This window comes from Oncorhynchus mykiss, chromosome 16 (assembly GCF_057628025.1).
Source record: "Oncorhynchus mykiss isolate SJ-2025 chromosome 16, ASM5762802v1, whole genome shotgun sequence".
Classification (NCBI taxonomy): Eukaryota; Metazoa; Chordata; class Actinopteri; order Salmoniformes; family Salmonidae; genus Oncorhynchus; species Oncorhynchus mykiss.
In genome coordinates this window covers 7,108,882-7,135,987 of record NC_143037.1, presented here as the reverse complement: position 1 = coordinate 7,135,987, position 27,106 = coordinate 7,108,882, and the positions used below count along the sequence as shown (strand labels likewise).

Sequence of the window (27,106 nt, the reverse complement as noted above, 5' to 3'; positions counted from 1 at the left end):
TTATTTTTCATACATTTATTCAAAACGAAAAAAGAAAGACAATCAAGATTTCACTTCAAGAAACAGGCAAGTGTTACACCACATACATTATTATTATTGAATATATACATACATACATACACACACACATATATAGAATATATTGTATCGTTATGTATCCCATTAATTTTCATGTAGTTTGCACAGCGTGGAAATTAATGCTTTAGTTTATGGCCAATTTTACAACATCTCCGTTCATACAGTTTGATATTTACTGAAACAACAAAATGATTCCTTCATTTAAGTGAGTAATCCAACACCAATCCCCCCCCCCAAATTAAAAGAAGACCCTTTTGAAATAGAAAAGCATTTCAGCAAAACAAATAAAAATAAAATAAAGAAAAAAAAGTTACTGATTTCAAACAAGCAAGAGTTTTTGTTGTCTTGGAAACAGGCAGTGGCACATCATAATCCTTGAACATCTACTCATCTAAATATGACAAACACCATTAGAATGTCACAAACACAGGTCCACGAGCACTCGTGTTTTAAGCAATGGCATTTATCCTGTCAAAAATATCTCTTGTTTATTTTTTTTATAGCTGTGTCGTATAGCTGCTTCGATCTGACGCACAAGTCAAAGTTGGTACATTTTTTAGAGATGGGGCATTCGAAATGTTTTCACTGTTACAACAAAATCATGATAGTAGAAATACTACGTGTTTTAAAGAAAACAGTTGTTTTGGAAAACTTCAATGGAGACTTGCTCGCTGCAGTCCCTTTGTTTGTATCAGTAGAAAGGTGGGGAAGAGGTGAGTGGAGAGAGGAATAGGGGCTCCGGCGTGCGGCACTAGTTACACCAACTCCTTGCTGCCATATGTTACCTATTATGCCATCTGCTAGTGCCCGTCTGGACTGCATCAAATCATTGTAAACAAGCTAGCTAGCTAGCTACAGTAGCAAGGCTGATTGAGGCTATTTTGAGGCGTCCTTTTAGCCAAAATTAATTCCGTAATTTGAATTCCATTTTGCATTCTGGCAACATAGGCTACATATCAATCCTAATCATATATTTCAGCACTATTCTTGAAAACATTGCAGGGTCTTAAGCAAATTAAACTAAACGTTTCAGGAATATGACACAGAAATATGCAGTAGTCTTTTCCTCAGACATGGTCCAGTATTTCCCCCCTTAGTCACTCTTGTTAACATGTTGTTTCCCCTCGGGATGGCAGAAATGCAGAGACGTATCTAACAAGGATCCCGTTACACGTCTCAAGATGGCAGAAATGCAAACTTATCTAACAAGGATACCATTACACGTCTCAAGATGGCAGCAATGCAGAGACGTATCTAACAAGGATACCATTACACGTCTCAAGATGGCAGAAATGCAAACTTATCTAACAAGGATCCCATTACACGTCTCAAGATGGCAGCAATGCAAACTTATCTAACAAGGATACCATTACACATCTCAAGATGGCAGCAATGCAAACTTATCTAACAAGGATACCATTACACTTTTCAAGATTGCATTGCTGCCAACTTATCTAACAAGGATACCATTACACTTTTCAAGATTGAATTGCTGCCAACTTATCTAACAAGGATCCCATTACACTTTTCAAGATGGCAGAAATGCAGAGACGTATCTAACAAGGATCCCATTAAACGTCTCAAGATTGCAGCAATGCAGAGACGTATCTAACAAGGATCCCATTACACATCGCAAGATGGCAGAAATGCAGAGACATATCTAACAAGGATCCCATTACACATCTCAAGATGGCAGCAATGCAGAGACGTATCTAACAAGGATCCCATTACACATCCCAAGATGGCAGAAATGCAGAGACGTATCTAACAAGGATCCCATTACACATCTCAAGATGGCAGTGCAGAAACATCTCTAGTTATTTCTGGAGGACGGTGTGTGTCTCAAATGACACCCTATTCCCTGTAAACTGCACTATTCTGGACCGGGGCCCATGGATCCAAGTGTCCAACGTTATGTTATAACATCTTGAAGAAAATGTGTAGAGCTCGTTAGAATTCAGTAGGTTCAATAATAGGACAGTGTTGCAACATTGCTTTGACAGAGGACTTGCATTGAAAACAAATACAGTTTTGAAGGGAATTTACCTACTGTCCTCAACCTTCTATTACAATTGCAGTTTTACAATCCTAGGACTGAGCACATTAAGCAAGTCCAGACAATTTACTGACAGATTGGATAGAGCGCCAGCACACCACACCTATCAGGTTCAATAATAGCTTGAGTTGCTCTCAATGATTTTCTGCTCCAGTCTCCTTTTGAGTTCAGAGACCAGGGCTGAGCTGACGGGGATTCTAGTAGTCTCAGAGCTGATGTTGCTCTCTCTGCTCTGGCTGGATCTCCTGGAGCCCTTTGAAGCCAGGGCCCCAGAGACGGTCGGCACTGCAGCCCGGGGCCTCTCACTGGGCCTGGGGTCGGCGGACAGAGGGGGACAGGATGGAGGAGACAGACAGGGGGCTCTGGGGGGCAGAGGATTGGGCTTTGATCTAGAGCACCGGGGTCTGATGTTTTTGTTGGGGTTGATGCTGACACTCCCTGCTTCCGGGTCGCCTACAACAAACTTGTTCAACGGGTCATTTCCACCGCCGCCACGGAACGGTACGTTAAACGTCCACGGCTTACGGTCTCTTGACGGTCTCCGTCTGATGATGATGCGACGCGCCGGCATTATCCTGTTGGACTTTGTGTTGCGCAAGAACATAGCCGTGGAGATCAAGACAGTGACGCCTACCAATATGCTAATGACACCAGCGACCATGCCTAGGGCCTTCATTGGGTTGTGCCTACTTTGCAATAAAAAGGCTGCCATAGGCCCCTTGAGTTGAGTCTGTAAAAGAGCACAAAGATAATACTTTTAATCATGCCCATCCACGGGGACTAGATCATCAAACGTTTTAAAACGTTTCATATTTTGGTCCAAAAGCATGCAGGCAAGCAGCAGGGTCAGAGGTCAGACATGAGCCAAGCACTGACAGAGGAGCCCCAGACAGACAACATCTCTATAACGCTAGCAGCATGATGGCCGCAGGAAGTCCTGTGTGGCTCAGTTGGTAAAAGCACGGGGCTAACAACAACAACAGGGTTGGGGAGTTCAATTCCCACAGCTAGTCCATACATGTACTAATAATGTATGTTCTCACTGTAATGATACGTTGCCAAACACCCTTTCATCCCAAACTGCTGTGTCTGTATGATATGATATGATTTAGGGTGTGGTGCTCTACTTTAGGCTGTGCCATTTGGGTCATACACACACTGACTGTTGTCGGGCGTGTGGCAGGTGCATCAGAACAGTTTGTTCTTTTTGTTCACGCGCCGTGACATGTTTTCCAATAAGGATTGTACTGTGGATTAACTTCCTGTGACAGGTTCCTAAAGCCCTACGTTGAATGCTACTGGGTCTTTGGTTTGAGAGTATTATTTGCATGGATATGAAGGAAAAAAAATGGAAAAATAGAGATTACTCTTCTTCTGACAAAGGGATTAACCTTGAGTTTAAGACACTGGCTTGAAAGTAAATGACTTCATCTTTGTTACTTCAGTATAGTCAAACTGTTTAAAATATGCTCTGACGTAGGAGAATTACTATAAAATAAGTCCTACATACTATAATACTAGCACTAGAATTTGACAATATGATCAAAACAGTAAATAGAGATAAAAATAAAGTAGATAAAAATACATTTTTAGGAGTAGAAAAACATATCCCAATCAAATATAAAAGATGGATATGAAAGAACTATAATTGTTTTATATAATATCATATTACAATATGATCATATAATCATATTACAAGTTAGTTAAGAAAAAAAAACGTATTTACAATGACGACCGGTCAAAACCTTTGTGTGTGTGTACTTATTTACTGTTCCTATATAATGTACTCCAGTACTCTCCTTTATAATGTGCTCCAGTACTCTCCTTTATAATGTGCTCCAGTACTCTCCTTTATAATGTGCTCCAGTACTCTCCTTTATAATGTGCTCCAGTACTCTCCTTTATAATGTACTCCAGTACTCTCCTATATAATGTACTCCAGTACTCTCCTTTATAATGTACTCCAGTACTCTCCTTTATAATGTGCTCCAGTACTCTCCTTTATAATGTGCTCCAGTACTCTCCTTTATAATGTACTCCAGTACTCTCCTATATAATGTGCTCCAGTACTCTCCTATATAATGTACTCCAGTACTCTCCTATATAATGTACTCCAGTACTCTCCTATATAATGTGCTCCAGTACTCTCCTTTATAATGTGCTCCAGTACTCTCCTTTATAATGTGCTCCAGTACTCTCCTTTATAATGTACTCCAGTACTCTCCTTTATAATGTGCTCCAGCACTCTCCTTTATAATGTGCTCCAGTACTCTCCTTTATAATGTGCTCCAGTACTCTCCTTTATAATGTGCTCCAGTACTCTCCTTTATAATGTACTCCAGTACTCTCCTTTATAATGTACTCCAGTACTCTCCTTTATAATGTGCTCCAGTACTCTCCTATATAATGTACTCCAGTACTCTCCTATATAATGTGCTCCAGTACTCTCCTTTATAATGTGCTCCAGTACTCTCCTTTATAATGTACTCCAGTACTCTCCTTTATAATGTGCTCCAGTACTCTCCTACATAATGTGCTCCAGTACTCTCCTATATAATGTACTCCAGTATGTAGTGCCGTCCTTGAGATGGTCTTGTCTATTCATGTTCCGTATTATGTCAATTTTCATGTTCTGTGTGGAACCCAGGAAGAGTAGCTGTTGCCTTTGTAAACAGCTAATGGGGATCCTAATAACATACCAAATACCAATACAAGAATCCAATAGAAAAATCCTATCCTTTATAATGTGCTTTGCTACTCTTTTACAGACAAAGAAGTAAAAAAAATATATTGTCTTTAAAGTATCATAAAGTAATGTCTTGCAGACATAATAAGGTGATATATAAAATGTAGTCTGTATAGTCCAGTGGGATGGGTCTCATGGTCATTTGGGCCTTCGGATAACTCTGATGAAATTGGCCTGGGGGTTGACGCGAGCTTTCTTCACTGTTCTACAGTACAAGGTAGTGGATATACAGATTGTTAGTAAGATTGTGAAGCCGACTATGCCCAAAAAAAGTCCAATAACATTTGATGGGCGCTTGATGAGGTTCAGGAAGTTTGCAATTATTCGAGCTTTGATCTGAAAAGCACAATGCAACACAGAAGACAACAGAGATAATATTCACACAGAGATAATATTGTGGTATTCTATTCTTCTCGGATATGATGTTAAAGTTAACAAAGAGGAAGGTAGGCTTTAAAATTCATGCAATCAATGAATGCAAATTTGGAAACAAAAATACACTTAATGAGTATGTACATTTTTACAATATAAAAACAAACAAAATATAAACAATTGAAATAGCACTTTCTTTATGTTTCTATTAGAGGAGAGTTTGTTTTTAAAATATCACTTAACAGGCTTGACAGAGCTAATGCTGCTGGCGTTAGTTTACCCAAATTATTGATTTCCTTACCCTGTAAGCAGCCTATGAATAAGGTGTGACAGCAGGGTTAGAAAATTAGGCAGTTAGGGTTAGGAAATTAGGCAGTTAGGGTTAGGAAATTAGGCAGTTAGGGTTAGGAAATTAGGCAGTTAGGGTTAGGAAATTAGGCAGTTAGGGCGAGGCAGTTAGGGTTAGGAAATTGGGCAGTTAAGGTTAGGAAATTGGGCAGTTAGGGTTAGGCAGTAAGGGTTAGGAAATTAGGCAGTAAGGTTGAGGAAATTGGGCAGTTAGGGTTAGGAAATTAGGCAGTTAGGGTTAGGAAATTAGGCAGTAAGGGTTATGAAATTAGGCAGTTAGGGTTAGGGAATTAGGTAGTTAGGGTTAGGAAATTAGGCAGTAAGGGTGAGGAAATTCGGCAGTAGGCAGTTAGGGTTAGGAAGTTAGGCAGTTAGGGTTAGGAAATTAAGTAGTTAGGCAGTTAGGGTTTGGCAGTTAGGTTAGGGTTATTACTCTACGGTTAAGATCAGGAAATATTCAACCTACCGCCTCAGTGATGTCGATGTTGACCACGGCGGTAGTGCTGAAGGACGGAGACCCTCGATCCCGGGCTTGGACCACCAGAGACCACCTGCAGTCCTTCTGCTTGGTGATGTTCTGCACGATCTCCATGGACTTGATGTACGACTTGAGCTTGATCTCTCCAGTCTCTGCGTTGATGTCGAAGATGTTGTCCGGCTCAGCTTGCATAATGGAATACTCAATGACGTTATTGGGCGACTCTGCATCGGCATCTATGGCCTGAATGGATAAAAAAAACGAAAAAGCAGAAAAACGAAACACATTATTTACTTAAAAATTGCGCTGGACTGGAACGGTTCTTTCAGATGATTATCATCCAACAAAAACAAGCATTCAATGTACAGTGTTTACCAGGGGTGTAATGATTCACACAGTGTTTACTAGGGGTGTAATGATTCACACAGTGTTTATCAGGGGTGTAATGATTCACACAGTGTTTACCAGGGGTGTAATGATTCACACAGTGTTTACCAGGGGTGTAATGATTCACACAGTGTTTACCAGGGGTGTAATGATTCACACAGTGTTTACTAGGGGTGTAATGATTCACACAGTGTTTACCAGGGGTGTAATGATTCACACAGTGTTTACCAGGGGTGTAATGATTCACACAGTGTTTACCAGGAGTGTAACGATTCACACAGTGTTTACCAGGGGTGTAATGATTCACACAGTGTTTACCAGGGGTGTAATGATTCACACAGTGTTTACCAGGGGTGTAATGATTCACACAGTGTTTACTAGGGGTGTAATGATTCACACAGTGTTTACTAGGGGTGTAATGATTCAGACAGTGTTTACCAGGGGTGTAATGATTCACACAGTGTTTACTAGGGGTGTAATGATTCACACAGTGTTTAATAGGGGTGTAATGATTCACACAGTGTTTACTAGGGGTGTAATGATTCACACAGTGTTTACCAGGGGTGTAATGATTCACACAGTGTTTACTAGGGGTGTAATGATTCACACAGTGTTTACCAGGGGTGTAATGATTCACACAGTGTTTACTAGGGGTGTAATGATTCACACAGTGTTTACTAGGGGTGTAATGATTCACACAGTGTTTACCAGGGGTGTAATGATTCACACAGTGTTTACCAGGGGTGTAATGATTCACACAGTGTTTACCAGGGGTGTAATGATTCACACAGTGTTTACTAGGGGTGTAATGATTCACACAGTGTTTACTAGGGTGTAATGATTCACACAGTGTTTACTAGGGTGTAATGATTCACACAGTGTTTAGGATCAAACCGAACCGATGGCCAGTGAACCATTACAACTCTAGGACAGGGGTTCCCAAACCTTTTCACTCAGGCCCCCCTTCCAGCATTGGGGAAAATGTTTTGACTCATCAATCTACACATGATACCACATAATGACAAGGCAAAACCTGTTTTTTTCTTTTTATAAATGTTTGCTAATTTATTACAAATAAAAAAACAGAAATACATTATTTACATAATTATTCAGACCTTTTGCTATAAGACTCGAAATTGAGCTCAGGTGCATCCTGTTTCCATTGATCATCCTTGAGATGTTTCTACAACTTGATTGGAGTCCACCTGTGGTCAATTGAATTGATTGGACATGAATAGGAAAGGGACACACCTGTCTAAGGTCCCACCGTTGATAGTGCATATCAGAGCAAAAACCAAGCCATGAGGTCAAAGGAATTGCCGGTAGTGCTCGGAGACAGAATTGTGTCGAGGCACAGATCTGGGGAAGGGTATCAAAAACAACACAGTGGCCTCCATCATTCTTAAATGGAAGAAGTGAACCACCAAGACTTTTCCTAGAGCTGGCCGCCCAGCCAAACTCAATGCCAAGTGTCACGTCTGGAGGAAACCTGTCACCATCCCTATGGTGAAGCATGGTGGTGGCAACACCATGCTGTGGAAATATTTTTCAGTGGCAGGGACTGGGAGACTCGTCAGGTTCGAGAGAAAGATGAACCGAGCAAAGTACAGAGAAATCCTTGATGAAAACCTGCTCCAGAGCACTCAGGACCTCAGACTGGGGTGAAGGTTCACCTTCCAACAGGACAACAATCCTAAGCATACAGCCAAAACAAAGCAGGAGTGGCTTCGGGACAAGTCTCTGAATGTCCTTGAGTGATCCAGCCAGAGCCCGGACTTGAACCCGATCAAACATCTCTGGAGTGACCCGAAAATAGCTGTGCAGCGACTGAAAGATTAGTGGAATCTGTGTGGGTAGCTGGAAAGGTAGGATGACTGACAGTGAAGGTGTCAGAATGGCACAAATGACCCGATATCAGGGTACTCATGTCAACATGTTTGCTTTCAGAGCATATTTGATCCCAAACGTGTCAGGTGACAGAGGAATGGATCTGAATGAGGCAGGAATTCCTTTAACCATAAAGTGGTATATTTACTGAGTAGTCTGTGTTGCATCACAAAGGAAACAAATAACATGTATTCAATCAAATTCATAATCAAAGATCAAATCATATCATTCATTAGTAAAATTTTTTAGGGAGGTCAACAGTTCAGTTCATTAAGAAGTCAATAGTAATCATCCGCGAGTCATTTAGGCTCGTAACTATTTATCATAAATCATGAAAGAATACAAACAGTGAATGGTTATTCAATCTATAATCCCCATTATCAAAGTCAATCAGTTAGCAAACAATTATGTTTCTCATTTCACTCTTTCACTTGTCTTCATGTGTACATATAATTAATTTCAATACATATGAACCATATCGATTGCATAATTGGCTTATGAGGATCCGTAGGGCCGGGATCATTGACAATTCACATTACACAATATGTTTGAAGCATGCGCTCCAAGCCGCAATAACTATAAACAATAACTGATGGCCCATCTCCGGATCGCAACAGATAGTTCAGATGAACGGTAACAGAGTCGGTGGACTTACGTGGATTCATGGATGCACAGAACTTCTGGATCAGATGTAATTAAGGAAGAGAAAGCAGCGAGATCAGGCGATGGCAAATTCCGCCTTTTATGGAGTTGAGATCTGTCAGACATTTCCACCTGACCTAATTAAAGCGCCCCTGGCCCAGCTGAGTAAATGGCAATGAATTAAAGGATTATTCCACCAACTCCATGGGCCTTTTCTACAGCGACACTCCCCATCAAACCTGACAGTGTTTGAGAGGATCTGCAGAGAAGAATGGGAAAAGCTCCACAAATACAGGTGTGCCAAGCTTGTAGCGTCATACCCACGAAGACTCGAGGCTGTAATCGCTGCCAAAGGTGTTTAAAAAAAATACTGTGTAAACGGTCTGAATACTTGTGTAAATGTAATATTACAGTTTTTTATTTGTAATACATTTGCAACAATTTCTAAAAACATGTTTTTGTTTTGTGCTTATGGGGTATTGTGATGTCATTATGGGGTATTGTGATGTCATTATGGGGTATTGTGATGTCATTATGGGGTATTGTGTGTAAATTGATGAGGGAAAAAATATATATACATTTTTTACAATAAGGCTGTAACGTAACAAAATGTGGAAAAAGTCAAGGGGTCTGAATACTTTCCGAATGCACTGTATAGGCTAAGAAACCTAGCTAAATAACGTTAGCTAACATGGGATAGTTGATCTGGACATGACCAGTTGGTAATAGCTCTGGAAGGTTTCCAATGACTGACATGACAAGAGGAACACTGATGATGCACTACACAATTGTGAAAGTGCACCTTCATTCTACTGTTACTATTACAGCCCCACCGTTGCGGAACCACTGCTCTAGAATATACCTCTACACACCACATGGCTACTGTACAAACCTCTACTTTAGGGATCTATAAAGTGCTATCTTATCCTATCTTATTGCCACTGTACATACCTCTACCCTAACAGGTGCACCGATGATCATGGTCCTCTCCACAAAGCTGTCATCAAACTCTGGAACGTGGTCGTTCATGTCAAGGACAGTGACAAACACCTCCGCCAGGCTGTACTTGCCCTCTGTGTCCTCTGCCTTCACGTAGAAGTTGTACTTGGACTTGACCTCAGCATCCAGAGTGGCCCAGGCCTGGGTGTAGATGATGCCTGAGGACGGGTGGATGAGAAACCTGGAATACACAACAGTGTATTAGCAGGATATTGACATTATATTAGCAGAATATTGGCAGTATTTTAGCATTATATTGGCAGTATATTGATAGTATATTAACATTATATTGACAGTATATTAAGAGTAAGTTGGCAGTATATTGGTAGTATACAAGCAATATGTTGTCAGTATATTAGCAGTATATTGGTAGTATACAAGCAATATATTGTCAGTATATTAGCAGTATATTGGCAGTATTTAGGCAGTACACTCTTAGAAAAAGTTGCTATCTAGAACCCAAAAGGGTTCTTCGGCTGTCCCCATAGCAGAAACCTTTGAAGAACCCTTTTTAGTTCCAGGTAGAACCCTTTCCACAGAGGGCTCTACCTGGAACCATCAAGGGTTCTCCTAAGGGGACAGCCGAAGAACCATTTTGGTACCTTTTATTCTAAGAGTGTATATTGGCAGTATTTTTTTACAGTATATTTGTAGTATTTTAGCAGTGCATTAGCAGTATATTGGCAGTATTTTAGCAGTGCATTAGCAGTATATTGGCAGTATTTTAGAAGTGCATTAGCAGTATATTGGCAGTATTTTAGCAGTGCATTAGCAGTATATTGGCAGTATTTTAGCAGTGCATTAGCAGTATATTGGGAGTTATGTAACAATCAAGGTTATGCACTACTGTATGTACTGTGCACAACAGTTTAATCTTGGATTAAATCTCATGGGGAAAATATATCAAGACCCGTGTTGCAGATGATAAATTATTCTGTATTATCACCAAGGTCATTTTTTTGTCCAGTACACATTTTTTTTTGTCCAATATTCTGTTAAAGTGGCACATATTCAGCCATTTTCCAACATTTTCTTTTTTTAGAACGTATTCCCTGTGAAAATTAACAAATACAAGGCAAACTGTTAACTTTCACACATTTATCATTTACTTCCTGCGTCAAGACGGCAAGCAAAACTGGAAGATAACTTGACACTTATTTTTTCAATGTTCTGCCTGTATTGCTTTCCATAGCAGAGCTCCAGCTGCCACATTGCATGTTAATTGGCCCTCTCTACACGAGACATCCAGGCCTGGCAGGCTATTTTTCACCCTGCAATCCAATTACAAGATTAACCAGTCAGTATCGTGCCCCAATCTTAAGAGTAAGCTGTTACAGGAGGGAGGAGAAGAGCTACAAGCATAGCCAACCTAATACTGAAATACTGTCTTCTCCCATCTTCCAATCAAAGGGGAAGAATCTGAGTTGAGAGATGGTTGACCTGGAGCAGGATTAGTTAACCCAAGTCAAACTCATTCATTTTTATCCACAATAATCACAGATGGAATGCCATGAAAAATGTGAATCTCTCTGAGACTGATCAGTCAGTAGGAGGTTGGTTCATCTGATGGTGAGCGTTGTTGTTAGGTCTGGGTGGAGAGTAGACACAAGTAAACACCGTTTACACTACTTTTTTAAATTTTTCACATCTATTGCCGGAAAAAGCCATATAAAATATACTCCGCTGTACTTTATTCACTGTGAACCCACGTTTTTCTACCATTCTATCACTGTTGCTTGAGCGATTGGGACCCAATACAAAGACCCAGCGGGTTTCCCCACGTTTTTCTACCATTCTATCACTGTTGCTTGAGCGATTGGGACCCAATACAAAGACCCAGCGGGTTTCCCCACGTTTTTCTACCATTCTATCACTGTTGCTTGAGCGATTGGGACCCAATACAAAGACCCAGCGGGTTTCCCCACGTTTTTCTACCATTCTATCACTGTTGCTTGAGCGATTGGGACCCAATACAAAGACCCAGCGGGTTTCCCCACGTTTTTCTACCATTCTATCACTGTTGCTTGAGCGATTGGGACCCAATACAAAGACCCAGCGGGTTTCCCCACGTTTTTCTACCATTCTATCACTGTTGCTTGAGCGATTGGGACCCAATACAAAGACCCAGCGGGTTTCCCCACGTTTTTCTACCATTCTATCACTGTTGCTTGAGCGATTGGGACCCAATACAAAGACCCAGCGGGTTTCCCCACGTTTTTCTACCATTCTATCACTGTTGCTTGAGCGATTGGGACCCAATACAAAGACCCAGCGGGTTTCCCCACGTTTTTCTACCATTCTATCACTGTTGCTTGAGCGATTGGGACCCAATAATACAAAGACCCAGCGGGTTTCCCCACGTTTTTCTACCATTCTATCACTGTTGCTTGAGCGATTGGGACCCAATACAAAGACCCAGCGGGTTTCCCCACGTTTGTCCTCACGCATAATCAGGCATAACAAATTATTATATTGCTTAAGTGATCATTTCTGCCCATTTTGTTCTATTCAACTGGCTCCACACCAACAGATTAATGGATTTTATTCAAATCTTCATGTTCAACAATCATTGGTATTGGCAGGACTCCACTGTACTTACAAATCAGATCCGGATCCATAGATGGAGTACTTGACTTCACCCCAAAGGCCAGAGTCTGGATCATTGGCCTGGAATGCAAAAAACGAGAAAGAGAGTTAGAATGCTGGAACAGAACATAGAGAGGACACACGTTGGAATGTTGGAACAGAACATAGAGAGGACACACGTTGGAATGCTGGAACAGAACATAGAGAGGACACACGTTGGAATGTTGGAACAGAACATAGAGAGGACACACGTTGGAATGTTGGAACAGAACATAGAGAGGACACACGTTGGAATGTTGGAACAGAACATAGAGAGGACACACGTTGGAATGTTGGAACAGAACATAGAGAGGACACATGTTGGAATGCTGGAACAGAACATAGAGAGGACACACATTGGAATATTGGAACAGAACATAGAGAGGACACACGTTGGAATGTTGGAACAGAACATAGAGAGGACACATGTTGGAATGCTGGAACAGAACATAGAGAGGACACACGTTGGAATGTTGGAACAGAACATAGAGAGGACACACGTTGGAATATTGGAACAGAACATAGAGAGGACACACGTTGGAATGCTGGAACAGAACATAGAGAGGACACACGTTGGAATGCTGGAACAGAACATAGAGAGGACGCACGTTGGAATGTTGGAACAGAACATAGAGAGGACACATGTTGGAATGCTGGAACAGAACATAGAGAGGACGCACGTTAAGGAAAGATAAAGGAAACATAAAGGAAAGGATAGAAGTTAGAATGTTGGAACAGAACATAGAGGAGACAATAGAAGTTAGAATGTTGGAACAGAACATAGAGAGGATAGAAGTTAGAATGTTGGAACAGAACATAGAGGAGACAATAGAAGTTAGAATGTTGGAACAGAACATAGAGGAGAGGATAGAAGTTAGAATGTTGGAACAGAACATACAGGAGACAATAGAAGTTAGAATGTTGGAACAGAACATAGAGAGGATAGAAGTTAGAATGTTGGAACAGAACATAAAGGAGAGGGCAGAAGTTAGAATGTTGGAACAGAACATAAAGGAGAGGGTAGAAGTTAGAATGTTGGAACAGAACATAGAGGAGACAATAGAAGTTAGAATGTTGGAACAGAACATAGAGAGGATAGAAGTCAGAATGTTGATAGAGTGCTGGAAAGAAACAGAGAGGATAGAAGTCAGAATGTTGATAGAGTGCTGGAAAGAAACAGAGAGGATAGAAGTCAGAATGTTGATAGAGTGCTGGAAAGGAAAAGAGAGGATAGAAGTCAGAATGTTGATAGAGTGCTGGAAAGGAACAGAGAGGATAGAAGTCAGAATGTTGATAGAGTGCTGGAAAGGAACAGAGAGGATAGAAGTCAGAATGTTGATAGAGTGCTGGAAAGAAACAGAGAGGATACAAGTCAGAATGTTGATAGAGTGCTGGAAAGGAACAGAGAGGATAGAAGTCAGAATACTGGTAGATTGCTGGGAAAGGAATATAGAGGAGAGGAGTCAGAATACTGGAAGGGAACAGAGAAATTAGAATCCTGGTAGAATGCTTGAACGGAACAGAGAGGAGAAAAGAGAAGTTAGAATATTGGAATGGAACATAGAGGAGAGGAGATAGAATGTTGGTAGAATGTTGGAGCGGAACATAGAGGAAAGGAGTTAGAATGTTGGAACGGAACAGAGAGGAGAGGAGTTAGAATGTTGGAACGGAACAGGGGAGAGGAGTTAGAATGTTGGAACGGAACATAGAGGAGAGGAGTTAGAATGTTGGAACGGAACATAGAGGAGAGGAGTTAGAATGTTGGAACGGAACATAGAGGAGAGGAATTAGAATGTTGGAACGGAACATAGAGGAGAGGAGGTAGAATGTTGGAGAGGAACATAGAGGAGAGGAGTTAGAATGTTGGAACGGAACATAGAGGAGAGGAGTTAGAATGTTGGAACGGAACATAGAGGAGAGGAGTTAGAATGTTGGAACGGAACATAGAGGAGAGGAGGTAGAATGTTGGAGAGGAACATAAGAGGAGAGGAGTTAGAATTTTGGTAGAATGTTGGAACGGAACATAGAGGAGAGGAGTTAGAATGTTGGAACGGAACAGAGAGGAGAGGAGTTAGAATTTTGGTAGAATGTTGGAACGGAACAGAAAGGAGAGGAGTTAGAATTTTGGTAGAATGTTGGAATGGAACATAAACGAGAGGAGTTAGAATTTTGGTAGAATGTTGGAACGGAACATAAAGGAGAGGAGTTAGAATGTTGAAACGGAACAGAAAGGAGAGGAGTTAGAATTTTGGTAGAATGTTGGAACGGAACATAAAGGAGAGGAGTTAGAATGTTGGAACGGAACATAAAGGAGAGGAGTTAGAATGTTGGAACGGAACATAAAGGAGAGGAGTTAGAATGTTGGAACGGAACATAAAAGAGAGTAGTTAGAACGTTGGAACGGAACATAAAGGAGAGGAGTTAGAATGTTGGAACGGAACATAAAAGAGAGTAGTTAGAATGTTGGAACGGAACAGAGAGGAGAGGAGTTAGAATTTTGGTACCTATGCATAAGCATGTCAGGGCTCTTTAAAAAGTATCCAATCACCCAGGAAATAAACGCATATCAAACATTTTATTTTTCCAATATTACATAACAATATTATTCATAATAATAACAACAATTTCCACATTAATATTTATAGTTTTAACAACTGATTTTTGGGGACAATATTGTTGAGTAGGGAGTCCATTGGGACACAAGGTCATTGATTGAAGGTCACTGTCCATTTGCTGATTGGAACAGTCTGAGGATAACACACTAGAGAGGATCTTACTCTAAGCTAAAACACACCGAACAATGTGGGGAGGATTTCACCCCAGCAGGGTCTGTCTACTAGGCTCCCATTCCCTGGGGTGATTAGGACACAGTCACACCACAGGGACACCACAGGGACACCACAGTGTAAAGGCCAATATGATTGACCCTAAAGAAATGTTTCCTTCTCACCAACTCTAATTCCTGCTAAACGGTAACTACTAGTCGTGTAACATTATAAATACTCGTAGTATGGAAGCAGATTCATCCCAAAATAAATACAGATAACAACATTGAAATAAAATTGATATTGGAGTATTGTTTTTTCCTATTATTGTTGTTTCAATACATTTATTTGCATTTATTGAATCTGGTTCCATAGTTGAGTATTGTATGGAGAAAGTCAATCATATAAGCATTACGTCTCTACGGGCATTTTGTGGAAATCCCTCAAGCTGGAAATCCCTGCTTCCTCTCAGCTTCCAATTACCCATAACCATTAATATCCATCTATCGGTGGATTATTGTTGTGAGATTACATAATCATATTTTGGTGGCAGTGATGTTTGAGTAGAGTTGAATAATCCAGATGTACTCACGGTGACAGACACAACGTTGGAGCCTCCGGGGGAGTTCTCCGGGATACGTGCGATGTAATACTCTGAGGTGAACCTGGGAGTGTTGTCATTGGTGTCCAAAAGGTGAATCACAATGTCAGCTGTCGCACTGAACCTCTCAGGGGTGTCAATCTCCACAGCCAGTAACTGGTAGAGGAAAATGCTATGTTAAAGCCATAAAATACTCACTGCTATTCTTGCTGTTATACTATAGTAAATAATTGTTGAAGGAATGAGCATGATGCCTGCAATGCCAGAGTTGTGGGTTAGATTCCCACTGGGGTCAAAAATACAAAATATATGGAAGCACTACTTTAAGTGACTTTGGATAAAAGAGTCTGCTAAATTATTATTATTTTATAAGTCATAGGTTATTACTGTATAACTACCAATGTAATTGCTTACCACATAATTACTATTGTAATGACTTATTGTATAATTACCATTGTAATTTTTTATTGTATAATTACCATTGTAATTTCTTATTGTATAATTACCATTGTAATTTCTTATTGTATAATTACCATTGTAATTTCTAACAGTATAATTACCATTGTAATTTCTTATTGTATAATTACTATTGTAATTTCTAACTGTATAATTACTATTGTAATTTCTAACTGTATAATTACCATTGTAATTTCTTATTGTATAATTACCATTGTAATTTCTAACTGTATAATTACCATTGTAATTTCTAACTGTATAATTACTATTGTAATTTCTAATTGTATAATTACCATTGTAATTTCTTATTGTATAATTACCATTGTAATTTCTTATTGTATAATTACTATTGTAATTTCTAACTGTATAATTACCATTGTAATTTCTAACTGTATAATTACCATTGTAATTTCTTAGTAAATACCTAGTAATTTCTGTACCATCAAAATAAAATCATATCCAATCTACATTGTCCCTCTTAGGATCAAACATTTGTTATTCCAGTTTGTCATGGAGTACCAATCAAAAGTTTGGACACATCTACTCATTCCAGGGTTTTTCTCATTTGTACTATTTTCTACATTGTAGAATAAAAGTGAAGACATCAAAACAATGAAATAACACATATGGAATCATGTAGTAACCAGAACAACAGTGTTAAATCTAAATATATTTTAGATTTTAGATTCTTCAAAGTAGACACCCTTTGCCTTGATGACAGCTTTGCACACTCTTGGCATTCTCTCAACCAGCTTCATGAGGTAGTTCATTTGTTAATTTAAAAGTTAATTTGTGGAATTTCTTTCTCTTTCTTAATGCGTTTGAGCCAGTTGTGTTGTGACAAGGTAGAAGATATACTGAACATAGCCCTGCTTGGTAAAATACCATAATATGGCAAGAAAAACTCAATAAATAAGAAAAGAGAAACGACAGCCCATCATTACTCTAAGACATCAGTCAATACGGAACATTTCAAGAACTTTAAAAAAAATGCAGGTGCAGTCGCAAAAACCATCAAACTCTATGATGAAACTGGCTCTCATGAAGACCCAGAGGTACCTCTGCTGCAGAGGATAAGTTCATTACAGTTACCAGCCTCAGAAATTGCAGCCCAAATAAATGCCTCAGAGTTCAAGTAACAGACAAATCTCAACATCAACTGTTCGGTGAAGACTGTGAGAATCAGGCCTTCGTGGTCAAATTGCTGCAAAGAAACCCCTTCTAGGACACCAATAATAAGAAGAGACTTGCTTGGGCCAAGAAATACAAGCAATGGACCTTAGACCGGTGGAAATCCAAATTTGAGATTTTTGGGTTCCAACCGCTGTGTCTTTGTGAGACACAGAGCAGCCAACAAGTGCTCAGCATATGTGGGAACTCCTTCAAGACTGTTGGAAAAGCATTCCAGGTGAAGCTGGTTGAGAGAATGCCATGTGTGCAAAGCCGTCATCAAGGCAAAGGGTGGCTACTTGTGTAACACTTTTGGTTACTACATGATTCCAAATGTGTTATTTCGTAGTTTTGATTTCTTCACTATTATTCTACAATGTAGAAAATCTTTGTTTTTTAAAAGAAAACCCTTGAATGAGTAGGTGTGTCCAAACTTTTGACTGGTACTGTAAATGCAGCTGAAAATGGTGTGAAATACCTTGTATGTTAAGGATTTGCCTTTTTCATAGTCGATGGCAGCAGAGTCTTCAACGATGACGGTGACCTGTGCTTCATTGAGGACCGTCTGGGGCACCACTCTGAGTACACGACCAGGCCCCACCAATCTCAGTTTAAATTTAGCATTCGCCCCCTGTCAGAGAAAACACACACCTACATGAATCTGCCATCTATGACAACATTCATGGCAGATACCAAGATCTCTGACCTCTGTTTGACAACAATCATTTTAATCTATCTAATGGGCTGAGAGGGGAAAAAAAACTGTCAATGGATACAATTATTATATAATGTAAAAAAAATTGCAGATGAGAATTCTGGGAATAATGATGATAATGACAGCCATCTTAATCTAAATTAACTATTGACATTCCTGGGATGTTTAATAGTATTATTGGGCAAATATGGGGATCAAGATATTGATTTCTAAAATGGGTTTACATAATGTCACATACTGTTTTGTGTGTGTGTGTGTGTGTGTGTGTGTGTGTCCCTCCTCTCTCTGTCTCTCTGTGTGTCTCTCTGTGTGTCTCTCTGTGTGTATCTCTGTGTCTCTCTCTGTGTCTCTCTCTGTGTCTCTCTCTGTCTCTCTCTCTGTGTCTCTCTCTGTGTCTCTCTCTGTGTCTCTCTCTGTGTGTCTCTCTGTGTCTCTCTCTGTGTCTCTCTCTGTGTGTCTCTCTGTGTGTCTCTGTGTTTCTGTCTGGGGGGGGGGGGTTAATGAAAGCCTCCTTTATGAAATGTAGATTTTTACGGCCAAATACATCACATAATATAACACAACCAGCACCCATTAATAAAACACAACGTGGATTGTAGCACTAAAGTCATCGTTGGAGCTATCAATACCCTTAGTATCAGTCAAGTGTTCTGGGGTTGGGCTAACAAACATGTTTAGGAGACAGGCTCAACGCCTATAACGAAGCATAAAGGAGTCATTTCCATGAAAGTACGAGAGGTGGGAAATAGAATGTCTCCGGTTGTATCCGAAATGTTACCCAATATAACGGACTACTTCTAACCAGGGCCCACAGGGCACTGATCAAAAGTTGTGCACTATATAGGGAATAGGGTGCGATTTGGGAAACAGACTTTGCCTTCCAGTACCTGATCAGAGTCGTTGACCGTTATCTTCAGCCCCCTGAGGATCTCCCCCTCTGGAGGGTGCTCATACATGGTCACCTCAAATTGGCTCTGGGGCCCGTTCTCTCCGTAGAAGGTAGGAGGGTGGTTGTTGAGATCCACCACTCGAACCGTCACCATAGTCATGGCATTGTAGTCCAACAGCTCCTCGCTAGGCCCCAGCTCAGTGGCCTGAGACACAGAGACAGAGAGACAGAGAGAATGGCAGCAACAGCACGAGAGAGAGAGAGAGAGAGAGAGAGAGAGAGAGAGAGAGAGTGAAGGAGAAAGAGAAGGAGAGAGAGAGAGAGAGAGAGAGAGAGGAGAGAGAGAGATACACACACAAGCGAAAGAGATCAGACAATAAAAAAGATGTGCTAAACATGTAACAGAGCACTAACACCGTAATAACAGAGCACTAACACTGTAATAAAAGAGAACTGACACTGTAATAACAGAGCACTGGCACTGTAATAACAGAGCACTAACACTGTAATAACAGAGCACTGGCACTGTAATAACAGAGCACTGACACTGTAATAACAGAGCACTAACACTGTAATAACAGAGCACTGGCACTGTAATAACAGAGCACTAACACTGTAATAACAGAGCACTGGCACTGTAATAACAGAGCACTGACACTGTAATAACAGAGCACTGGCACTGTAATAAAAGAGCACTGACACTGTAATAACATAGCACTAACACCGTAATAACAGAGCACTGACACTAATAACAGAGCACTGACACTGTAATAACATAGCACTAACACCGTAATAACAGAGCACTGACACTAATAACAGAGCACTGACACTGTAATAACATAGCACTAACACCGTAATAACAGAGCACTGACACTAATAACAGAGCACTGACACTGTAATAACATAGCACTAACACCGTAATAACAGAGCACTGACACTAATAACAGAGCACTGACACTAATAACAGAGCACTGACACTAATAACAGAGCACTGACACTGTAATAACATAGCACTGACACTGTAATAACAGAGCACTGACACTAATAACAGAGCACTGACACTGTAATAACATAGCACTGACACCGTAATAACAGAGCACTGACACTAATAACAGAGCACTGACACTGTAATAACATAGCACTAACACCGTAATAACAGAGCACTGACACTAATAACAGAGCACTGACACTGTAATAACAGAGCACTGACACTAATAACAGAGCACTGACACTGTAATAACAGAGCACTGACACTAATAACAGAGCACTGACACTAATAACAGAGCACTGACACTAATAACAGAGCACTGACACTGTAATAACATAGCACTAACACCGTAATAACAGAGCACTGACACTAATAACAGAGCACTGACACTGTAATAACAGAGCACTAACACCGTAATAACAGAGCACTGACACTAATAACAGAGCACTGACACTGTAATAACAGAGCACTAACACCGTAATAACAGAGCACTGACACTAATAACAGAGCACTGACACTGTAATAACAGAGCACTGACACTAATAACAGAGCACTGGCACTGTAATAACAGAGCACTGGCACTGTAATAACAGAGCACTAACACCGTAATAACAGAGCAATAGTAATGTGATAAAAGAGCACTGACACTAATAACAGAGCACTGACACTAATAACAGAGCACTAACACCGTATTAACAGAGCACTGACACTAATAACAGAATAAGAAAGCTCTTATTACCTTGACTTTGATTTCATATAATTCATTCCTCAGAGTGACTGGATAAGTTGTTAGGCTGATACAACCAGTTGTGATATTGATGGTGAAGACATCCTCACTACCTGAAGGAGGAGAAAGGTAAGAACATCACCATAGTATGTGAATCATGGCGCATACAGAAATCACAAATACCTGTGAAACTGTAGACACACACATGCTCAACTGCTGACAATGATAGGTTATTATCAGTTTGTGATGTGTGTGTGTGTGTGTGTGTGTGTGTATTACCAACTTACCATTGGTAATAGAGTAATGAATAGGATTAGGGTTTCCTTCGTCACCATCTTTGGCAAACACAGTGGCTATTTCAGAACCCTGCAAATAGAAATTATACATCATAAAGAAATGGCTTGGAAAAGTTTTCCAAAAAATCTGTTGAACATACTGTATGTTAATACGGCGACATGATATTCAAAATAATTAAAGTACAATTTATTGAATATAAAGAAATGGCTTGCAAAAGTTCCCAAAAGTTTTAAAACCTATGTTTGAAAGACCAGAGGATCATCAGGTTGTGTTGTACTTACAGGAAGTGAGACCTCGTAGACGTAGCCAAAGTAAGGAGGTTGTGTTGTACTTACAGGAACTGAGACCTCGTAGATGTGGCCAAAGTAAGAAGGTTGTGTTGTACTTACAGGAAGTGAGACCTCGTAGACATAGCCAAAGTAAGGAGGTTGTGTTGTACTTACAGGAACTGAGACCTCGTAGATGTGGCCAAAGTAAGAAGGTTGTGTTGTACTTACAGGAAGTGAGACCTCGTAGACGTAGCCAAAGTAAGGAGTTCCAACGAAGACTGGAGGAGTGTCTTGGGCGTCGAGGACGTTGATGGTTATGGTGGCTGTAGATGTCAACACCTGATGCTTCCCTTTGTACTGCCCACCCCCATCCTGGTGGATACAACAGAAGGTTAGACATTGGACGACGACACATGTGCTGACTGATTATTTAGCGCTAAAAACCATTGCGAAGCAACAGTACTGTTTGCATAAGTTAAACAAGGCGGCAGGTAGCCTAGTGGTTAGAGCGTTGGACCAGTAACCGAAAGGTTGCTGGATCGACAAGGTAAAAATCTGTCGTTCTGCCCCTGAACAAAGCAGTTAACTAACCCACTGTTCCCCAGTAAGCTGTCATTGAAAATAAGAATTTGTTCTTAACTGACTTGCCTAATTAAATACCAAAAAAATTAAATACTCTGCGTGGAAGGATGTAACACTGTTTGCTTAGTGAGGAGTACCACCTCCTCCATCGCCCTAAGAAAAAAGGCCTTCTTCAATTGCGAAAGGAGCGACACTTCAGGCTGAGAACTCAGTGTCACACATCTCCATCTGCTAGATATGTGAATTTCAACAGCTTTCTATTTGTGTGTGAACTTCAGAATCTGGCTCCCATGAAAATACACTCAACGTACAGTAAAGGGCCTAAACAACATGCTCCTTCACACGAGACAATTAGTCAATCAACTGCCATGGTGTGGGATCAAGGGCCGAGCCGTAGTGTGGCCTTAAATAATCTGGGCAGACCCTCCCCGAGAGCTTAGAGACGGATCCAAGGATGGAGGAGAGGAGCTGATCCTCCCCCTGAGGCTTAAAGACAGAGGGACCCCCAGCCCACAGGGATCAGAGAAGAGGATAGAGACAGAAGAAAAGCTTCCCTCTCCCAGGGCTTAGAGAAGAGGATAGAGACAGAAGAAAAGCTTTCCTCCCCAGGGCTTAGAGAACAGAAATAGAAGAAAAGCTTCCTTCCCCCAGGACTCAGAGAACAGAAATAGAAGAAAAGCTTCCCTCCCCAGGGCTTAGAGAACAGAAATAGAAGAAAAGCTTCCCTCCCCCAGGACTCAGAGAACAGAAATAGAAGGAAAGCTTCCTTCCCCCAGGACTCAGAGGAGAGGATAGATTGGGATGACACATTGTTGTTTGGGGTTTTAGGCTGGGTATCTGTAAAGAACTTTGTGACAACTGCTGTATAAAAAAAAAAGGCCTTCATAAAAATACAAAAATTACAAAAATAATTGATTGACACATAGCTAGCGGCCATCTAACCTTGGCAACCACCGTCACAAAGTGTAACGTTGTCGTCTCAAAGTCGAGCGTCTCGCCTGGTTTGATCCGCAGGACCCCACTGTGGCCGTCGATGGTGAACTTGGTAGTAGGAGTTCCCTGTGAACAGACACAGGACCATCAGTAAAACCCTTCGTTGTGATGATGTACGCTGAGATCTAGGACAGATCTAACTAAGCACTCGCCATTCAATTAACTGTTTGGTTTCAATGACATTTCAAATACACTTGAAGTACAACCAAGACCACATCACACATCAAATCCAGGCCTAAAGAGGGATAAAACGTTACATTTCAGCCGTTCAACCATTTTCTACTGTTGTTCTTTCAGATATCTAAAATCATCAGGATGGTTTTAGACTCCAGAATCTGCTTTGTGAATCTCCCAGTCGACATATGAACGGTGCCAAAGGCTGTTTGCTTGCTGATGGCCAAAAGCAGCCCTAAGCTCCGGCTAAGCCCTCGACACCTTGCTGAAATGTAATTGAAATGTAATCCACTAAAGTAACACCATTTCCTGCCTCCACTCCAGTGTAAAAAAATGAATGGTTTTCTCTCCGAGGATGGTTCACTTCCTGTGTTGATTAAAGACATGGCCTTACCATTCATCTACAGTATGAAAGTGGATCCTCCGTATAGACTGTATTACATTAGAGCACTCACTAACACTGAACCCTCTGACAAACCAGGACTGTGTTCATTATGACACGGGGCGGCAGGGTAGCCTAGTGGTTAGAGCGTTGGACTAGTAACCGGAAGGTTGCAAGTTCAAACCCCCTGAGCTGACAAGGTACAAATCTGTCGTTCTGCCCCTGAACAGGCAGTTAACCCACTAGGCCGTCATTGAAAATAAGAATTTGTTCTTAACTGACTTGCCTACTAAAATAAAGGTCAAATAAACAAACACGTAGCAACAAAAATTAAAAAAAAATTTGAGGGTTCATATAGTCCCTTCCTGTTTCAGACCATTTTCTTCTTCTTTAGTGATTAATGGACGTTGTTCACCTGTAAGTAGTAGGTGACACTGCCTCCAGAGCCCATGTCTTTATCCACCGCTTGCACTCTGTAAATGCTGCTTCCAGCTGGAGTGTCCTGCAGATGACACAGACATGGATGGCATTTGACATTAAATAGAATATGTACTAGATAAGTGCTTGTGCACTTACTTATCTAGTACATATCTGCTTAGACTTTAATAACGGTGTCATTACTTGCCAGCATGTCAGACAGGCCCCTGGGGTAGTGACGCCCTATTATGTCTAAAAACATGATACCAGTATTGACATCTCTGTCATTATCACTTAACATTATCTCTAAAGACATGAAACCAATATTGACATCTCTGTCGTTATCACTTAACATTATCTCTAAAGACCTTTTAAACCAAAGACAGAGCTGTCTGTATGCCGATGAGGGTTTAACACTGACCTCTGGGACATCTACGGCGAAAGGCAGGTTCTGGAACTCTGGTTCTTCATCATTGGCATCGGTGACAAACACCCGTATCGTCTCGACAACCTAAAGGAAGGAACAAACAGATGACATCACAACAGCCCGGCTGAGAAGCCAGGGATGATTATTTGGTATGTGTACTGGCCTATACATTTGAAGAGACGAATGTTGTTGTCAAAGCTCAGCTCACCTTATTCCGGCCATCTGTTATGCTAACGAGAGCTGAGATTTCACCTTGTTTCTGACAAAACAAAGAACATGTTGTTAACAGCACTCTAAATAGCACATCCGGTACTAGGGGGTAATGATAGTCTCTGGCGACAGACGGCAGACTTGGTTCTGGGTTGCTGAGATTACCAGAGATATAGTTTTCTCAAAGCTCCCTGCATTACACTCACCTCTCTGTCTAGTTCCTGAATGAGAGTTATGTTTCCTGATTTGGGGTCCACTCTCAGGTATTCTCTGGTGCCCTTCTCAAAGGTCAGGCCAAACCACACGGCATCCCCCTCTGGGTCAGTGCCATTTAGGATATATACCTGTGTTCCTGTAAGGTTAGAGACAGAGATAGCACCTGCTTATGAATCTGTTATGAATGCATTATGAATGCGTTATGAATGCTTATGAATGTGTTATGAATGCTTATGAATGTGTTATGAATGCGTATGTATGTGTTATGAATGCTTATGTATGCATTATGAATGCTTATGAATGTGTTATGAATGTGTTATGAATGCTTATGAATGTGTGGTGAATGCTTATGAATCTGTTATGAATGCTTATGAATGCTCATGTATGAGTTACGAATGCTTATGAATGTGTGATGAAGTCTTTATGTAGCTACTCTTCAAATATTAAAGTGTTACCGAATTTGGTAATAACATTACCTATCAAATACATGAAAGGTAACCCATCTCTACCTCCAGTTGTACAGGAGAGCATATCCTACAGCACCATTAACCTGACCTAGACATAGTTGTTTAGGAATAGGAATTCTGAGGTGTAACCTTTCCCAAAAACCCAGGTTTTCCAGAATACCAGGAACAAGCAGGAAATCTGGGTATTCCTCCAAGTGGGATTTCTGGAAAACCTGGAAATGTTGCATTCCGTAGTATTGTCTGATTGTTTTTCCTATTGTTGACAGCCACCCATGCCTCGTTATTATTTTCCCTGGCTAAGCTTGTTAGCGCGCGTCACCGTCCTCTGCAGGGCATTATGGTGATAAATCTAAGGCTCAATGCTGCTCAAGTGATCACTGATCAGTCCATCACAAGCAGACCTGGGTTCAAATACTATTTGAAATCTTTCAAATATTTTTTTGTGTTTGCTCTCGCCTGCATGGAGTGCAGGGTTTGCAGTTTTGGGACTATTCTGTTGGTCAACGAAGCTAGGCAAGCTCAACGAAGCACAAATAATCTCCTTGAAATTATTACAAATAGTATTTGAAGCCAGGTCTGATCCTTAACTACTGTATAACACTGTTCTTGAAACACAAAATCCATCACACTGTGATTTTCTTTTAATTTAGCCACATTATACATGCTATTTGTAAACCACATGACATACTGTATATTATCAATTCACAACTTCACTGACTCAATTGAATAATTATATTAAATAATCATCTCATTTATTTAATTGTTCACAACACTTACCGACTGGTGTGTCTTCTGAGATACTGAAGAGAGCCATATTGCCATCAGTGCTGCTCGGTCCTTTGTCGTAGAAATAGGGAGCATAGTCTGACGTTTGCCCTGGTGGAGAAAAACAAATGAATCGAAATGTGTCACTTATAACAAAACAGCACTATCAAGCGTATTCACAATCGCAAAAAAAAAGTTAGATGACAATCTATGGATGACGAGTAAACTTTTATACAGTACAGAAATTATAACACATGCGGTCATAATCAATTCAGTTACGTCTGACACCTGTGGTCCTGTTTATCTGAATATTCCATTTGAATTATTGTACTCACTTCCTGAAACGGCAGGAAAGCAGAGAGAAACAAGACAGTTTAAAGTCAAAAGAGGTTAAGAAAATGGTATTATCTGACAGAAGGTAAAGAAAACCCAGTGAACTCCCAATATCAAGACAAAGACCAGGACAGAGAAAATAAAAACCTACCCAACGAGGGAGGAAGAGTAACCAAGAAGACTAAGAGAAAAATAAACCCTCTTTTTTTCTTTTGGTTCTTCATCCTGATGGAGGAGGCAGAAGACGGTTTGTCAGGATCATACAGGGTGGAGGTAGAGACCAGGAAGAGGGGAGACCGGCTGAGAGGCTGAGTGGAACGGAGTCAGTGTCCTTCTGGAGGTGTCTACAATATGCCAGGCATCTCGCAAGACGGCTCAGCTCAGTGTAAGAAGCTGGAGCAGTTTCTCAGAGCAGCCTGGTCTCATAGGCTAAACGTAACATAGTAAATTGTAAATCCAGGAAACTCAAATTAGTATGATATGTTATGTTTGGTATGGTTACATAAGACAGGAGGTAATTAAGGCAAAAATGAAAGTAGGTTGGTTAGTCGGGGTGAATGGGTGGGCGTATAACATGAACGTCCAGCATGCCAACGGTAGTGTTTTCAAAAATCATCACGGACAACTTTAGCATTTAAGCTAATT

General features: G+C 40.7%; 1 protein-coding gene across 3 annotated transcripts; it reads right to left on the bottom strand.

Annotated features, from left to right (window-relative positions):
• Positions 1-3: 3 nt before the first annotated feature.
• Positions 4-26,796, bottom strand: LOC110492810 (cadherin-related family member 1a-like). 3 transcript variants are annotated; one of them, XM_090201839.1, is made up of 17 exons: positions 26,613-26,779; positions 26,141-26,239; positions 24,887-25,032; positions 24,679-24,729; positions 24,465-24,554; positions 24,042-24,128; positions 23,020-23,136; positions 21,724-21,867; positions 21,217-21,295; positions 20,942-21,042; positions 19,213-19,419; positions 18,089-18,241; positions 15,976-16,140; positions 12,593-12,660; positions 9,946-10,174; positions 6,067-6,321; positions 4-2,864 (listed from the first exon to the last, which is right to left on the bottom strand). In XM_090201839.1, exons 1-17 carry the CDS (start codon positions 26,683-26,685, stop codon positions 2,247-2,249), a joined length of 2,682 nt encoding a protein of 893 aa, XP_090057965.1. In that variant the 5' UTR covers positions 26,686-26,779; the 3' UTR covers positions 4-2,246. The 3 variants fall into 3 exon arrangements, with proteins under 3 accessions (XP_090057965.1, XP_090057963.1, XP_090057964.1); XM_090201837.1 differs by lacking the exon at positions 4-2,864 and adding an exon at positions 4,852-5,216 and having other exon boundaries at positions 26,141-26,796; XM_090201838.1 differs by lacking the exon at positions 4-2,864 and adding an exon at positions 4,852-5,085 and having other exon boundaries at positions 26,141-26,796.
• Positions 26,797-27,106: the final 310 nt, after the last annotated feature.

Coding starts and splice junctions, on each gene's coding strand:
- LOC110492810 (XM_090201839.1), bottom strand. CDS start 26,685: ATGAAGAACCAAAAGAAAAAAAGAGGGTTTATTTTTCTCTTAGTCTTC. Junction 23,137..24,041: donor GTGTCACCTACTACTTACAG/GTGAACAACGTC, acceptor GTCTGTTCACAG/GGAACTCCTACTACCAAGTT. Junction 2,865..6,066: donor ACATCGACATCACTGAGGCG/GTAGGTTGAATA, acceptor GCTCTTTTACAG/ACTCAACTCAAGGGGCCTAT.